This window comes from Azolla caroliniana, unplaced genomic scaffold, assembly GCF_043228905.1.
Source record: "Azolla caroliniana isolate FFs.n. ecotype wild unplaced genomic scaffold, voAzoCaro1.0.p SCAF_203, whole genome shotgun sequence".
NCBI classification, from domain to species: Eukaryota; Viridiplantae; Streptophyta; class Polypodiopsida; order Salviniales; family Salviniaceae; genus Azolla; species Azolla caroliniana.
Window position 1 is genome coordinate 20,175 of NW_028230638.1, and position 17,257 is coordinate 37,431.

Below are 17,257 nucleotides of genomic sequence, written 5' to 3' on the forward strand. Positions count from 1 at the left end.
TGAATTTGTTGTTTGGATGGGGTTACTTACAAAAGCATATTGTCCACTTAATTCTTTCATAGGATTGGCGCAAAGCATACGATGAAATTTGAATGGTTATATATGGAGGAAACTCTAGTGTGCATGATGAGTTGATAGTCATCTTTAATATTTGAAATGGTCCATAATATCATGGGGACAACTTTGAACACTTGCACATGTTTGAATATCGACAATATTAGTTGATACCCTTTTGTGGAGTAGTCGTATTAAAATTGATGATATGCATAAAGGTTAGCGTCGATGGTTTGCATAAACGTTTACTAATGAGGACAATATGAGCATCTAACTTTGTTAAATCGCCACTCTATTGTTGTGATCACACTTTAATGCTTTGCTATCTATACAATATTTGTCTCTTACATTATTTATTCGCATGAGTGTTGGCATGTGCATACTCCATTTTTCTACACAGTTCTCGGCTTACAATAAATATAATGTGATTTTGATTGGACGGGAGATGTAGAGGATGGAAGGTGAATATCAACTTTTTTGTGTGTCTCATGTGGGCCTAGGGAAATTTCCTACGTTAGCATGAAGAAGCAACTATGCGTTGCCATCCTTAGTGAAAACCAAGATACATATGCTTGAGAGGGAGTTATCTCAATTTGTATGTAAGAGCCAAAGTGCCACGATGCAAAGTCACATTGAAGAGGTGGTCCAAAGACAAACCAAAGGAGATCAATCTATCAATGGGAAGAATTGGATTGTTGTTCCATCAATGGGAAACCATGCATACATCCATCCATTCACGAATGTTTGCGGGAACACGAGGGGGATAAAAGGGATTACAACAGGGAGAGTACGAGAACCAGTGGATGGTGCAGGAAAACGGGCGACCGAAAAGCGCACTGGGCCGGAGTACACTATAAGTAAGCGTTTTGGAGAGCCCTCTTATGTAAAGGCTGCGTTCTTTCCGTCCCAAAAAGAACAACAAAGCAGCATATACTCAAGGAATCGCCAGTAGCATATGCTCTCTCTCTTTCTCTCTCTCTCTCTATCACATACACACACACACACACACACTCTCTCTCTCTCTCTCTCTATCTTTCACACACACACACACTCTCTCTCTCTCTCTCTATCTTTCACACACACACACACACTCTCTCTCTCTCTCTCTCTCTTTCACACACACACACACACACACACACACACACAAAAGAAAGCCCTGTTTTTGGCAATCTGTATTTGCTGCTGAGTCTTAATTGGTACCTGTCATGATCAACCACCTCTTTGGACTATGTTTCGCCTGCTCCTGAGAACGAGGAGCCAGAGCTCATCCAAGCCTGCCTCACACCCTACTCTCCTTCTTCCTTCAACACCGTTGAAAGACCATACTTGTTGCTGCCCCTCCTCGGCAAGGCCCTCGTCTGCCTCAGATTCCGCCCAATTTGGTCAAATCCTCCCCCTCCCCGCTGCCCTGTTTGCTCTTTCAAGAAGAAGTTTCAAATCTGGCAGTGGTGATCTCGATGCCCCTAGCAGAACACACGATGAAAGCGAGAATCTGATAACTGATGATGTTCTTCCCCTCGATTCCCATGGACGGGCCAAAAATCGTTCATTTCCAAGCGAGCATCAATCAAGTTCGGGAGATTATCTGTTAGTTCCCAGAGGAAGTAGTCGGTTACTCCTATCAGCTGAAAATAGATTATTCTCAGGAGAAGTTAGGTCACTTTCAGGCGAAAACGGTTCAGTTTTGGGTGGAAGTCAGTTACTTTCTCGTGAAGAACAGTTACTCATAGGTAAGAAAAGGTCATCTGCAAGAGAAGATCCATTACGTTTGCAGCTGAATGGATTTGTTTCAGCATATACGCGTGGAGTGGCTGGAGTGGTTATACTTCTACTTTTGGTGGCTGCTATCTATCCTTCAAAAGGTGACGATAGCATCTTCGTTTTGCCTGTTCCTTGGAATGTGGTATCAGAGGCCTGGAATTCAAGCTTGGATGCTTGGAGAAAGATATCAACATGTTATGGCACCTTTTGCAATGCAATTTCGGCGTCATATGCGAAATTATTCGATGCTGCGAAAGACACCATGATTCTAATCCGATGCTTGAAAGTCATACTCTTTTCAAAAGGGGAAGATTATGCTAATGAATATGCTCTTAGGTGGAGATTGAAGGTAGTTTCCTTGCTTGCTGACTTGCTAAGTTCCGATAGTGTACGAAGAAAAGCATTGCTGCACGCGAATGGTGGCTCGGTTGTGGATTGGTTACTGGATTCTGTAGGACACGGAGAATTCGAATGGAGAATGATACAAGATGAGGCTGCCCGAGCTATATCTTACCTTCTGTTGGATGCTACTACTTGTGAGGAGTTACTTCAACGACCATCGGCGTTATATCATTTATTGCTTTTTAGTGCACCAATCCAGTCTGATGCTGAGCAGAAGGTAAAATATCACAAAAAACCGATTATTTCGAGTACATTGATAAAATTACTCAAACTATTTATGTATTTGATATATTATACATATTTTTTTACAACCTTGGGCATTTCTTTGAGTTTGTTTCGTACAACCTTTCGGGAAAATTTAGGCTTCAGTTAAAGCTCAATGCTCCTTAAATACGAAAACGAGTTTTAGGTTTAAGCATGTGCAAATAGGTCCTGGATACTTATGTATAGGATCCATTGAAGAAAGCCAAGTTATGCATTTAATAATGATTGTTGACATGGTCATTCAGAAAACAAAGCAAAATGATCTGGAATTTTTAAAGGAAAACAGCAGCAGAACAAGGGGTCGGAGCATGCTAGTTGCGGCCATAATGGACATCATTACATCAAGCTGCGAAACTGTAAATATAGATGGGATACAGCCAAAGTTGTCTAGAAATGCTGATGTGAAAGATGTATCAGCAGCTTTGAAGGTTCTTCAGGAGGGAGGACTGCATTTGGATGAGGGCCAGGATGACAGCCAATTTAAGGGATATGATAGCAGTACAATGAATGGGGTTGGAGGGACCATAGTAGAGGAAAAAACTTTGGTTGATGTCCAAAATGAACAAACCAATCAAACGGATAAAAATGATCAAAAAAGTTATATTTGGACTCTATATGCCTACTGGGGAAATAAATGGTGGAATTCAAATAAGGATAGTGAGGGGTCAGGTCCAAAAGATAAACTTCTGAGTTTAAATGCCACAGATCCTAAAAATTTGAAAGGAAGTATGAAGACCCATGGACTATGGGATGATCTTCAGGGAAAGCATGTTGCTGTGCCATTGGCAGCTTGGGCCATAGCGACATGGGCGCACATGTCAAGTGCAAATTGTGAAAAGATATTGGAGCTTGATAAGAATGGGGATGGAATTTTGGCGGCTATAATGGCACCTGAACGTACAGTTAAGTGGCATGGGGCTATTACATCACGCCTGATAGTGGAGAATGGATATGAGAATTATGTGGTTCAATGGGGAAATGCACTGCTGAATGCAGCAAGAGAGGTCTGTGAAACAGAGGATATGCAACTTGCCTTGATCACATTGAATTCATTCTACTCTTGTGTCAAGAGGAGCGTGAAGATGCAAGAATCTGTCTCAGGAGAGAGTCTTTCTACATTACGGGAAATTGCTACAGAAACATCTAAAAATGCGAACTTGCAAGGAGTGATAGCTGAAGTACTTGATATCTTAAGCTTCAATGGTGTAGGTTTTTCTGCTCAGGAGGGGAAGAAATGGTGTACTATTCTCTTTCACTGGATGTTTCATGACAGTTTTGAAGATACAACACATTTGACAGCAGCGAGAATTCTTGATGATATATTGGAAAAACTTGGTGTCGATGGTGTTCCTCTTTCCCAAACTTGGCTTGCCATGATAATTTTCGATATAATTAATGGTGTTGAACCAAACATGACGAAGACAGAGGTGGCTCCGAGCAAATCTAAAGCTCTTGTCCAGGTATCGTCTGTTGCTTTGCAGTAGGAGGATTAGTTCACAGGTCAATCATCCCTAACTAAACTAAATTTGTGCTTTCTGGTTTGTAAGGAAATGGTTTTATGCCTGAGTTCTTATTTGTTATTAAATATGCGCACCTCTTTTTCTGATTTCTTTTTTGTACCTTTTCACCCAATTGCACATTGCATAGAATCGATCAAAGCAGGTGGCAACACAAGCAGCTAATGAAGTGGCAAAGGCAGCGTGGAAGTCAATGGGTGAAGTTAATGGATTTTTTGATATGAAACCAACCAGTAATGGATCTGAACTAGAATGGGAAGATCTCGCAAAGTTAGATATTTTTCGTTCTTTTCCGAAGGGGACAAGGAAAGAAAAAGCAAAGCTTACACCTGTTAATGCTGCTGATGTATCAGCGAAGGCTATGAAAGCGCTCGCAGAACTATCGGCAGACGAAGAAAATTACCAGATAAAGATGCTAGAAAAAGGGGCTCTGTATCTACTACGAAGGTTTATGCTCAATGATGATTATGATAAATCAGATATGCCATTAAATCAGGCTGAAGAAAAGCGTGTTATGCAAGAAAGTGCTGATGTTGTGTATGTGCCAGAATCAAAGATGCCTCCATCCATTCACCTTCGCAGACATGCTTTGAGAATGTTGGCAATGTTGTCTCTACAGCCATTGGCGTCCTCATTTTTAAAAGATGACCAAAATTGGTATAGATGGCTAGAGGATTGCTCTCGCAGTCGAATACCTAATTGCAAGGACTTGAAAACTTGCAGCTATGCTCGGGCAACACTGTATAATGTAGACACTGTAAACAGATTTGCACTGTATAACCTTCAGAATTTAAGGCATGAAAAGCGACCGTGGCCTCACTATGAAGACAGAGTGTTTCTGGTTAATACAGAGTCACCCCTTTGGAGATTGTCAACCAGAGAGAAGCTACTAGAAGCAGCTGGAGATGTGGTAGGTAATGAGGAGGAACAAGCTCTTCTGAATGATTTTGACATGGACGTGGTTTTTGTGCATGGTCTTTGTGGTGGACCTTTCAAGACTTGGCGCATAACAGATGATAAAGCTGCTACAGTTACGGCAGGTTTGGTAGAAAAGATTGATGTCGATTCAGGGAGAGAAGGAACTTGTTGGCCAAAGCAATGGCTAGCTACTGATGTTCCAACATGCCGTCTTTTGACTGTAAAATACAAGGTGCATATATAATTATTTGATAATTTTTTCTTTCCAACGACAAATGTTACCAAGAGTGCCATAGAAAACAACTTTAACAATACTTTTAACAATACTTTTCGAAATACTATCTCATAGTGATGCCATAGTCATAGGACCTGTTAATCCTGTTTCTGAAAGAATGAAATTATGTAGTTGATATAACAAAGAGACCTGAACAGATTGGTCCTCAAGATGGCATCATAAACTTGGAGCTTGGCTTCCAATTTCCCTTGATGTTTGTAAGGAAAGAGTATGTTAGATTTACCATTATTAATGGGAGGTACACTTTTTTGCATATCTTGTGTCAAGGTAAAAAATATCGATCATTCTTTAAGTAGATATATTCAAGCTATACTATTTTCAGGCAAGATTTATTAAATTCTGTTTGATATCTTGAAAAGTTTCATGCATTAACAACGCTTATTAATGCATAAAACCATGTTTTTATTTATCATTGATAACTATTTTGTTTCTGTTTGGGGTTCTGCAGACAAACCTCTCTGAATGGTCTGGTGCAACATTACCTTTACAAGTAAGCAAATTGTTTGACGTGGTGATTAGAATTTTTGTCTTGCAGAAACTTTGTTTCATAAACTCTATTTTGGGTCGCATCTTGAACTCTCCTGCAGCACTTGGAAACCGAAATGAAACATGTTCAATCTATGTACAATCATAATAGCTCCATTATTTCATTCCAAAATCTTATGTTTGACATTTGTATCAACATAGAGGGCATTGAAGCCAAATGGAACTTGACCCATAATTCTGTATACATACATTCTTATTGCACCTTGATTGGAGGTACTTGTTAAGGGTGGAGGCAAAATCAACATAGATCCATGGATGCCATATTCTTTGTGTGGATAAAGAAGGGATAGTTTTCAATGAAAAAGACTTTGTGAAGACATTGGGCGGTGTCCTACATGATTGCTGCTGCAAAAGTAAAAAATGCTCTTTCCATAGCTACCTCACTAGAGAGAGAGAGAGAGAGAGAGAGAGAGTAAAAATGATTCATGATTCAGAATATTCTTGGATATAGATCAGTAAACAGTGACGGATTGAATTACATGTATTGGGTGACTGATTGCTGGAGACCTTAAGCATGAGTAAAGGAGGATACCATTAGAGAGATCAAGTGGGAAGCAGTGAGATCTTTTCTTATACCTGGAGATGATAATGGATTCCATCAGGCACATGGAGGTTTAGAAACCGAGGGAGAGGAGGGGATTACACATTAACCAAAGTTAGAAAAAAATAATCTTAGCTGATTTTGTGGAATTGATAGAAATTGTCTGGATTCCATCATTTACATATGGATAGGAGCAGTTATAAAATAGGCGAGATTTAACATTGCTGAAATAGAGCTGTGTATATCTTTCTGTACTCTCCCAATTTTTAAACCACCATAGTATTTCGTATTATGGGGTTATAAATATAAACCTGAATCCAGTCCTGCTACAATGGCTGTTTACTCATTCGGTATGGCATTGTTTCATAAGTCAAATTGTATATATTCATAGAGAATGTTCTTTGCTGTTTACTAATTCGGTATGGCATTGTTTCATAAGTCAAATTGTATATATTCATAGAGAATGTTCTTTGAATTTAAAAGATTTGTTCGCCCATAGGTTGGCATTTGTAAAAAGGAGCATAACAATTATGCTGGTCAAGGAAATAATACTGCTAACATATTTTCATAAAACTAGTCCACTCAAAGAATAAAGACAGTAGATGGAAGGAGAGAAGAGAAATGAAACCTACATTTTTGAAGGGAAGATTATAGTTTGAGTAAATTATTAAGTTTCTTTTGTAGGAAGTGAGTGAGGTACTTCTCAAGAAGCTTTTGGCCGCTGGAGTTGGAGAACGACCTGTGGTGTTTATAACTCACAGGTGTGATGAACAAGAGTTAATCAATTTACTACATTTTTTCTACAATTGGGACATAAATCTAATTGGCTTAATTCCTGTATGCGTGCTAGCCTGGGAGGCTTAGTTGTAAAACAGATGCTGATGCAAGCTGCAAAAGATAAAGAATGCTCAAAGTTTTTGAAAAAGACTGCTGGTGTAGTATGTATATTAGGCTTCTCCCTTTATCCCTACTATGCTTGATTTTAGATGCTAAAAAAGTACTCTTTATCTCCATAATTGTCTCAGGTGTTTTATAGCTGTCCGCATTTTGGTAGCAAGCTTGCTGATATGCCGTGGCGATTTGGCTTTGTCATACGGCCATCACCCTCAGTAAGTGAGAGAATTTTGTATTATAGAACGAAGCTTTTTCCTGTTGGTCAGCCATGTGAGTACAATTACATAATCTGAGTGGGATATCCTATGATTATATCGTAGACGAGCGAGCTTAGAAGTGGTTCTGCACGGCTAGATGAGCTTAATCAGTTCTTCCGTACTCTGAGCAAAGGTGGCCTAGAAGTTCTCAGCTTCAGCGAGGTCTGGCATTCATCATTATTGTCATAATGAAGTTCTATATGTAACACTTAATGTGTATAGATATATGTGATATCTACCTTTGTACATAATGTTGTAGATTTCCACTTATGGTTAGCCACCCTTTTAACATATATACATATATACCACATATAAATGTATACTTCTATACCTATATGTCCATAATATATATGTATGTATTTGTAGAAATGTAACATGTATGTACATATATGGGACAACTTGTTGATTCATGCAACTTATTCATATTCTTAGACAAAGGTCACTCCACTTGTGGAAGGGTATGGAGGATGGGCATTACGTATGGAGGTTGTGCCCATTGAGTCTGCATACCCAGGATTTGGGAAGCTTGTGGTAAGCTACATAAAGTAGAACGTTTGATCTATTTTATATAAGCAGAGATTTGGTGCCGGGTTAATGAATTTTATTTTATATTGGACTCCTGCAGGTTCTTGATGGTAGTGACCATGTAAATTCTTGTAAACCTCTTAACAAGGATGATGCTGCTTATACTCAAACGTTAGAGTTCTTGCAAGAAATTTTGAGGTCTTTAAAGGGCAACGATACATCCAGATAGTATGTTAGCGTCATTTTCTTGTTATACATTCTGTGAATAGAGAAATTCATCATTATACATTTTTTGTATACAATATGTTGTATTGCATAGCTATATATATACAGAAAGTGCTGGAAGCTGCCAGCACTGCTGGAGAAATTTTGTACTAAAATACACCAGAGATGGTGAATATGTCATCAAATCAATAAGAAATTATGTAAGATAAATTTGTTGGTCACATTGATACAGCCTTTTGAAATACAAACATTGAGATCTGTCCTGCAAAGCTTCACTTCTACTCTTGTTTCGTGTTTATTGTTTATAGAGCCTCAATGGGGAACATACACTTTGGTATTCATTTGTATGTTGTTACTATTTGGGAATTTTTAGTATCGCCTACATCTAGCACTACAAGTCTAGAAGATTCAAATGCAAATTTTGTTTATGGAGAAGAAATTGGACAGCACAAATAATGTTGCACTATTATCATAGTTTTTATTGAAGGAGGCAAAGTTTTCAAAGGCATCTCTGGTCATGCATATTTATCGATACATGGCCTACATTGAGCTATAGATGGTAAGGTCCATTATCATTTCGTATAATCTTCACACTGGTATTTTGTGCTTAGATATGTTGTGCATCCTATATATGATTTGGTGGTCACCCGTATATAGTTCTAATATCAAATCTATGTGAGGTTTCAAGTGACATGGGCACTTCAAATGTGCAATATGAAGGACAGATTGTAACTATTGGGTCCATTGTTCTTAATCATTTATATTGCATTCTAGAATTGGTTGTTTCTCATATAAAAGTAGTGTATTTGTTAAATTTCTTTAAATGCCTTCTCCGGGAAATGCTTATTAGTTCTTCATGAACTTGCCTTTTGTTTGTCTTATAAATCGTAGTACTCGTGAAAATAGTTTATCTTACACTTTTGAACTTGTTTTCTTGAATTATATCAAAAACCTTGTACCTAGCTATGTAATGTTTTACTTGTATGGGAAATATTTAGTGTTCATGTTTGGAAGCCTTTGAAGGCTTCATTTTCTCAGCATATTTCTCATAGATGTAATTGGTCAAAGAAGTGTTATTGGCCATTCATCATTCCCTCACCAACTTATCAAACATCATTCTATCTCGTGAAACTTGGTTGAGGTTCAATCTCAACCAATAAAATAACAATATCAACTCAAATGGGTTAAGAGTTCCAATGTTTCCCCAACCAATCAAATATCAATATTGTGGGCCATCTACATGCCATGCTTTTTCATTTCATTAATGTCCCAACTACAAAGTGTTTGTATGCGACTTACAAACAAACTACACTTGTATTAAAAATGCTTGAGAAAATGAAGTTGGCGTTGCATACAGTATCATTTATTCGAAACGAATTACATAATCTTGCCACTAGCCAAATGTTATGCATATGTGCAATGCTCATAAATTAATATGAGACTGTTTTTACTTGTGATAGGAAGATGTCAATCAATTTGAAAAATACCTTTTGCACTAGGACCCCATTTCTCTAATTAAGAGTTAGAAGTGTCCAACCAATATAACTCCAAAGACGACTTCATTAAGAATCCATTTCTTTCTACTATCTAATTTTAGGACAAAGACTGAAATATATTCGAGTTTTCTCTTCATTTCCCAAGATTCCCCGAGGCTTTTGTTATCTTCCTGAATGCCATTGCGAGGCCCTCTACGGACAATTTATTGGCTTTATTTCAGCAATTTCCTATTTGCCAAAGGTTTTAACCAAGGGCATTTCGGGAAATAAGCAGAGCTGAGGGGCATAATGGAGATAAAGAACAATCTTTTCTATTAAATCTTGACCTTTCTTCCAGCCCTCCTGTTCAATCACTAAGTGTGTTTTAGGGTTTCTAACTGTTCTGTGCAGTGTTTTAGGGTTCCTAACATTGCGTGAATGAAAATGTAGTACGTGCTGATATAACGTTAATGTTTCTTCGGTTGTCCTTCTACAGCTAGAAGGAAACTAGCTATGGCAGCATCAATCCTTCACAAATCCAAACATTTAAGATGCTATGGAAAAGGAGAACACAAGCGTAAGCTCATCATTTCAAAAGTCAAACCGATATCTGAGAGTGTCGTAAAAACTAACATACAAGAAGAGATACACGCAATTTGCAGTGTTTTGAAGGATCGATGTTGGGATGGTGATATAGAACAAATGCTAAAGAATGTTGTAGTTGGTAAATTAACTACGATTCATGTTCAAGAAACCCTTAAACAGATAAAGAATATTCATACGTCGGTTGGATTCTTCATTTGGGCTGGAAAACAGGTAGGTTTTAGACATAACTCTGTTACTTATCATTCTATACTCAAGCTTGTTGGTTATGCTGAAGAATTTCAATTCTTAGAGAAGCTTTTGCTTGCAATGAGATCAGATAAGTGTAAATTGAATACCACCACTTTTAATATAGTCATTTCGAGCTATGGAAAAGCCGGTTTAACACGCAAAGCTTGGTCTACTTTTGCCAAAATGAGAGCTTTTCGGTGTATTCCTGACACTTTGACCTATAATGCACTCATGAATGCTTATGTTAAGAAAGGAGCATGGAACCGAGTGAAAGAACTATATAGCCAAATGTTTGAAGTTGGCCCGACTCCCGATTCATATACTTTTAACACTCTAATTGATGGCCTTCTGAAAGCAAAAAGGATGAATGATGCATCATTGATGTTGCGAGAGATGGTTATTAGTGGATATTCACCCTCTGTGGTCTCTTATAACACTCTGATGGAGGGTCTTTGTGAAGAAGATAAAGTAGATGAAGCTTGCATTCTAATGGGCAATATGATGAGGAATGGTTGTATTCCAACAGTGATTACTTACAACATTTTGATCAATGGAATGTCTAAGGTTGGGCGAATGGTCGATGCTCGTATAATTGTTCACTTAATGCAAGAGATTGGTTGTTTTCCAAATGTTCATACCTATACAATAATCATGAATGGATGCATGAAGACCCATGAGACCAATGAAGCTTGGAGTACATTTCTTGCGATGAAAAAGAGAGAATGTGTTCCTGATATTATTACATATGGAGTCCTTATGGATGGATTCTATAAGGCAGATAAGTTAGAAGCGGGATTTGAACTCATGGTAGAGACTTTAGCGATGAAAATCCATCTCAACACTGTTGTATATACAATGTTGCTAGATTGTCTGTGTAAGACCAATAAGGCTGACTTGGCACATACAATTTTAGATGATATGCTATGCAATCGATGCATTCCTGATCTGATAACTTACCGAGCTCTAATAAATGGTCTCTCCAAATCGGGTAAATTCTCAAAAGCGTATGAAGTAATGATAGAACTGATCAAATACACGTCTAGCACACTGGATCTTGCAAATATCAAGGCAGTGATAGATGGACTGTGTAAAGGTGGATACATCAAAGAAGCTATGGAGTGGTTCAATGGACTTCCTCACAACAAGATAGTCCCTGATATCATTCTTTATAAAGTGATTATAGGGTCTGCTTATAGAAAGGATTGGTTAGGGGATGCTTATACCGTTATGGAAGCAATGATGAGGGCGGGTTTCTATCCTAATGCAAAGTTCTTTTATGACATGATACTTGGATATTGTGAACAAGGCAAATTTGATATGGCAAATAAGGTCTTGGAGGACATGATGGTGAATGAAAAGATTTTACCCATAGATTCCTCGAAGGACTGGGATTATAATGAAAACGATTTCTCTAGTGCCATCACTCTTTTCTACACATCTATGGATAGAGTTCCTCCACAACAAATTTTGTCATTTGTAGAAGCATTTCTTTACCTCTGTCAATGCGGTGCTTTTTCACTTGCAATAAAGCTTCTTGAGAGGATGATGACGCGTGAGTTTTTCAAGCCGATGTCAGGAGGCATGAAAATTCTTCACACTTGGTTGAGCCATGGTGAGTTGCATAAGGTTATGATAGCTTTGTCAGGGTTACGTATTCAAGGGAAGATGTCTGCCTAGCCATATGCAGGCAATTTTCCAAGACTGTATTACTCAAGAAAATAAATGCATGTAACCATATGAAAGGTAATCCTTATTCAGGTATTATTCTTTTTTCTTCTCCCATCTAAGAAAAGGGCAAATCATGTTATATGTGCTGTTCTGAGTAGTCAACTTTTAGAAAACATGGTAGGATATCATTCTATGAGCTTATACATGCCAATAATTCACATTGTGTTTGCTGTAGTAATCTAGAACATACAGTCTCGATTCTAACATATTAGCTGATTTCTTTCATGGCTATTAGGTTATTTTCAGACCACCAGGATGGATAACTATGTCTATCGATCCCCACATATATATATATGAGAGAGTAGAAAGGTATGAGCTATTTCATCCAACCAGTCTAGTGACGGCATTTTGATTGAGTAAGAGCTCAAAAGTTTTTTCCAAAGTTTTCTTAAGCTGCTCCATTCCATGTAAGCATTTTTTTCTTGAAGCATTTAAATAGTTAAGAACTCTTTTCTAGATTTCATTGGAAATATTTTAGACTTAGAAATGGTCTTAATGCAACACTTATGCCTTATGTTTTGTGTATTGACTGCAGATAGACAAAGGCTGAACAAGCTACAAATTTCAGATCAATTGGTCACGAAAGAGGAAGGGGAGTAGAATTCAATGATTTAATGTTGTTACAAAGTAAGTATAGGTATGCTTGCTTGTTAGTTTATCACCTAGCTAGTGTGCATATTCTCTGTGTTTCGGTTCGTCGTCTTCTCTTTCATTTTTGTTTTGTTTGCTTTGGTGGATTCTCCTTTATTTCTCTTAATGTTTGAGTGTTTGTGTCATGACTCAAGAAACGTTTCTGTGTGTTTCGGTTTGTCGTCTTCTCTTTCTTTTTTGATTTGTTTGCTTTGGTGGATTCTCCTTTATTTCTCTTAATGTTTTAGTGTTTGTGTCATGACTCCAGAAACGTTTCTGTGGTTTCATCTTCGAAAAACCAAAACCCCGAAACTGTTTCCTAACATAAACCAAAATTTAAAGCATCAGTATCTGAATGTATTATAATTTCAACTTTGAAACAATTTTGTAATCTAAGTAAATCTATAAAGCATCATATTTAAATATGATTTGGACGTGGATAACCTTTTTGCACTACAGCATTGTCATTGTTGTGATCTAACATAAAATGTCCTTTTCTTGGGATACTTGGTTGACTCCAACACGTTTTCTTTTACATATTCTTGGGTCTCATCGTTTTCTTTTGTTTGGATGCACGGAGGACTACACATTGTGCATGCTTTTTTGTCCCTGTTAGATGCAAAATGAAATTTTATTTATTCATTTGTTCTAGGAAGAAGTAAGAAAAGGTTGCATCTAGAGCAAGCTCGGTGCTAAGATGTTTCTTGCCGCATTTCCACATTGGAAGCTCAATGTCTTATTAGTCCTGTCATTCTGGGTGACAATCAGGATGTCTAGGTAGGGACACGTGCAACAGTAACTCTACCTTGAAAAAATCTATTCAAGAAGTGGTCGATTAAATGCTAATGGAATAAAAGCTATTCAAGAAATAGTTCTATTATCGATTGTAAAAAAGTATTCATTAATTCAAAACAAGTCTATCAATAACAGTCTGGAAATGAGATCTTTGTCAATAAAAAGAGCTAAGCTTTTTATGTATGAAGGTAGATTTAAATTGAAGCTCAGAAGGGGCATTGTTTGGTCAATTTTGATGAGAATGCTCTCTAACAGCACTGAGTAAAAAAATCATTTCTTTATTGTATGTGTATGGAGGAAAATGAAGATATGGGTTGAGAACTCCTTTTGTAATGAATGGCTTTCAATGTATTTGAGATGATGTGTGGTTGATCCAATGATCATGTGGCATTTACTCTTCAAATCTGTACTTTATGAGTTGTTTGTATCAACAGGCTGGGGACAATCTTCGATGCAGTTGTAAAATTTCAGCTATTTCTATATATTAATGAGGGTCTATATGCAATCAAGGTAGATGCTTTAGTAAATCAATATCATGAGGAATCAATCACACATGCTACAAGATTTGATTCCCTGATTGTAGTTAGATAAGAATAATAATACAGGATCAAGGTGTTGAACAAGGGTCTCTTTTGGAGAGATACAAATGTTTCATTGATCATAGTGCAGATAATGGGTTTCCCTCAAGTGAGGAGCACCTTGTTTGCAAACCCTATTGCAACATAAATATAGATGTAGGACAATAGTACTTATTAAAGGACTCTTCAATAGGGATTTTCCTAGGAGATCTGTGTTCCAGACTTCTCCAATGATTTCATGGATGGGAATGTGTGAATTATCATTCTCATTACTTCGAATCTATATTCTCCACATTCTTCCTTGATCATAATTTGCCTGATATTGGATTTAGAATCATGTCACCGTACATACATGAGCCCATTAGTTTATTACAGGCACATTCTTCATGTTTACATCACATAATTTGCATGAGGTAGCATCAGAAAATAGTTGAAGTCAAAATTTTGACTATACCCACATATTTTCAGATACAACTTTTTTATTACATAGCTTGTAGATTGTGCTCCATTCGTTTCTTATATGATATCATCTATTTGATCAGATATTGGTATTAGCTTTTGTATTACAATAGAGGTGAGATGAAATGTCTCCTTCTGTTTTATATATGTACATTTCTCAAGTAATATACTAAGGTGTATATCTTTCTTGAAAAAAAAAAAAAAAAGTATGCTTACTAGCATGTGGGTATGGTCAAAATCTAGTGTCATTTTATTATCAATCCTAACAAAATGCTAATGAGAGTATATATTTGAAGATGAGCTTGGATATGCAAATATTGTGCAAGTCGTGACTCCATAAAGTTAATTGTTATGTCATATTGCATGTAGATATCCCACTACTATTTTATTGTTAATTTGGTGCAATGTTCTAAACAATTGATTTTGTATTGTTTTGTCACATGTGAGTTGGTTTCAAGGGGATTGCAAAGGTTGGAGGGCAACTATGTAAGCGTGAGGCTTTATGGTTATGGTTGGTAGATTCTACAAGACTATTTAAGCTACTAAACACCAAGGAGTATTGTTTCAACCTATTCTTCTCAACTTACCCATATCCATACATTAAACAATACAAGTTTTCATGGATTATGCTCAATCTTTGTGCAAAAGATTGTTATGCTTCAAATTTAAGTATTGAAAGATGTTAGGACCATAACAGTTGTACATTATTATCACAATTTATGGAATGTATTGGAGTCAGTCACAAATGGTGTCTCTCATTTTCACAAGTAGATATAACGCCACCATAATTTTTTGTTCAATGGTGGTGTGATACAAATGGTTTCAAGAAACACATATTTGACATATCTTTATTTGAAAACATTGCATTTAGTCACAATTCAATATTAACCATAGGGGCCTCTTGGTTGCAATGTCAATGGTGCCACCTAACCCCTTTGTTATTTTCCAATCTAAATCATCCTATGCTCACACATTTGGGATCAAACAGATTTTGGATAGTGAAATTGTTGGTCTCTACCTCCCTAGGGAAAGCAGTTTGTGGCTCAACGTTTGTTGATGATATCCTTTCCTCTTTGTATGAGCTACTTCGATTAATGTTCAAATAGTTTTGGTTTATTCTGATATATTTTCCACTAGGTTGAGCCTTAACATTTGTAAATAAACTAAAGGCTCATGTAGAGAGGCCCTTGTAGAATGGTTTGGTTGGTGAGGTCATGATGCTCACAAATGCAGATTAGTTTGTTTAAGATTCATGCTAAATTCTCATGTTGAATGTAGGGTTAGCCATTGCATGTTCATTTTGTTATGGCCAATATTTATGCATCGTGCATTTGGCATAGGGTACAACTGATGACTTTAATTATATTTGTTCAAGTTTCAAGGCTCAGGATGTACACACACAAAAACAAGGTGTATGGTTATTGAGGTGAATCCTTGTGCTTTTCCCTTTTGAGAGATTGCCCACATGTGAGGTTTTTTGTGTGCCCTAATTTTTTCGTGTGTGTGTGTGTGTGTGTGTGTGTGTGTGTGTGAAAGATAATTAAATTAGGCCATAGGTCCACTATACCAAGAAACCTTAGATGCTTGAAATATTCTAGCAAATTGAAAATAAGTTAGTTATATATTGGGGAGTGATGGTGACAATAAAAAGTAGTTTTCACTAGTCAAACTAGTGGAGTCATGCTTAGAATTCATGTCCTTGTCACATCTTTGTGCACAGATGCATATGTCACAATTATACAAGCATGCACACACACATCGACAAAGTATAAGGTCACAATCAATACCTGGATGTATGCCAAGCTTCATTCATATTAGTATTTGTTACTTTATGTTGACACTTAGAGATATCAAATAACTAGTACCCATTAGTGCCGAAATGAAAGAAGATTGGATAGTGCGAACATTAATGAGAATCTTTACTTTTAAATTATGCAAAAACATCTATTAGCACCCTATATTTGATAGATTATTGAAATTTGAGACATCCACAATTATATAAATTACTAGAATATTCCTCAACTTTCATATATGACAAATAAACATTAGACATCACTACTTAATTGGACTTAAATGTTATTTAATTAAACTTAATACCCCCTTCACTAACTTGATCAACATTTGATTAAGCTTAACCACAAGTAGTGAATAATTGGGATGATTAGTTGTGCCACCTAAAATGTACCATGACTTTTATGGTAGTTTTAGGGCATCTGGGCATCCTAGTAAAAAGTTAAAAATTTGGAAATATTCTTGTGCTTTTACCTTTAAATAACTACAATTATAGTTTTGATGTAGCCAAATGCATCTTTGGTTTGACGTTGACTAAAATCAGCTTGCACTTGCAACATAATGATACTTATTTTGGTTGGGACTTTTACTTTCTTCATCCAAGACATATAATAGTTTGAAGGTGTACTCAAAAGATTCTTTTTGTAGCGCGTGTACCACGCAACGTTTGCATGTCCTATGTCATGTTATGCAAAATTATGCTATGTGGAGGGAGAATTGCATAAATTTACCATACAGTTCATTTCTAACCTTAAGGGACGTTCATAT

General features: G+C 36.9%; 2 protein-coding genes across 8 annotated transcripts; both read left to right on the forward strand.

Annotated features, from left to right (window-relative positions):
• Positions 1-1,256: 1,256 nt before the first annotated feature.
• On the forward strand, positions 1,257-8,422 carry LOC147848835 (uncharacterized). The gene is made up of 10 exons (XM_087338053.1): positions 1,257-2,434; positions 2,727-3,941; positions 4,129-5,148; positions 5,660-5,701; positions 6,983-7,059; positions 7,149-7,236; positions 7,324-7,407; positions 7,513-7,611; positions 7,882-7,980; positions 8,075-8,422. Exons 1-10 carry the CDS (start codon positions 1,283-1,285, stop codon positions 8,201-8,203), a joined length of 4,005 nt encoding a protein of 1,334 aa, XP_087194179.1. The 5' UTR covers positions 1,257-1,282; the 3' UTR covers positions 8,204-8,422.
• A 1,586-nt stretch (positions 8,423-10,008) lies between these two features.
• On the forward strand, positions 10,009-13,942 carry LOC147848836 (uncharacterized). Of its 7 annotated transcripts, none has more exons than XM_087338057.1 (4): positions 10,009-12,266; positions 12,472-12,643; positions 12,772-12,863; positions 13,519-13,942. In XM_087338057.1, the coding sequence occupies exon 1, from the start codon at positions 10,188-10,190 to the stop codon at positions 12,183-12,185; it is 1,998 nt and encodes a 665-aa protein (XP_087194183.1). In that variant the 5' UTR covers positions 10,009-10,187; the 3' UTR covers positions 12,186-12,266; positions 12,472-12,643; positions 12,772-12,863; positions 13,519-13,942. The 7 variants fall into 7 exon arrangements, with proteins under 7 accessions (XP_087194183.1, XP_087194181.1, XP_087194180.1 ...); XM_087338060.1 differs by having other exon boundaries at positions 10,361-10,490; positions 10,633-12,643; XM_087338055.1 differs by having other exon boundaries at positions 10,009-12,643; positions 12,772-12,873.
• Positions 13,943-17,257: the final 3,315 nt, after the last annotated feature.

Coding starts and splice junctions, on each gene's coding strand:
- LOC147848835 (XM_087338053.1), top strand. CDS start 1,283: ATGTTTCGCCTGCTCCTGAGAACGAGGAGCCAGAGCTCATCCAAGCCT. Junction 5,149..5,659: donor TTTTGACTGTAAAATACAAG/GTGCATATATAA, acceptor GGGGTTCTGCAG/ACAAACCTCTCTGAATGGTC. Junction 7,060..7,148: donor GTGGTGTTTATAACTCACAG/GTGTGATGAACA, acceptor TATGCGTGCTAG/CCTGGGAGGCTTAGTTGTAA.
- LOC147848836 (XM_087338055.1), top strand. CDS start 10,188: ATGGCAGCATCAATCCTTCACAAATCCAAACATTTAAGATGCTATGGA.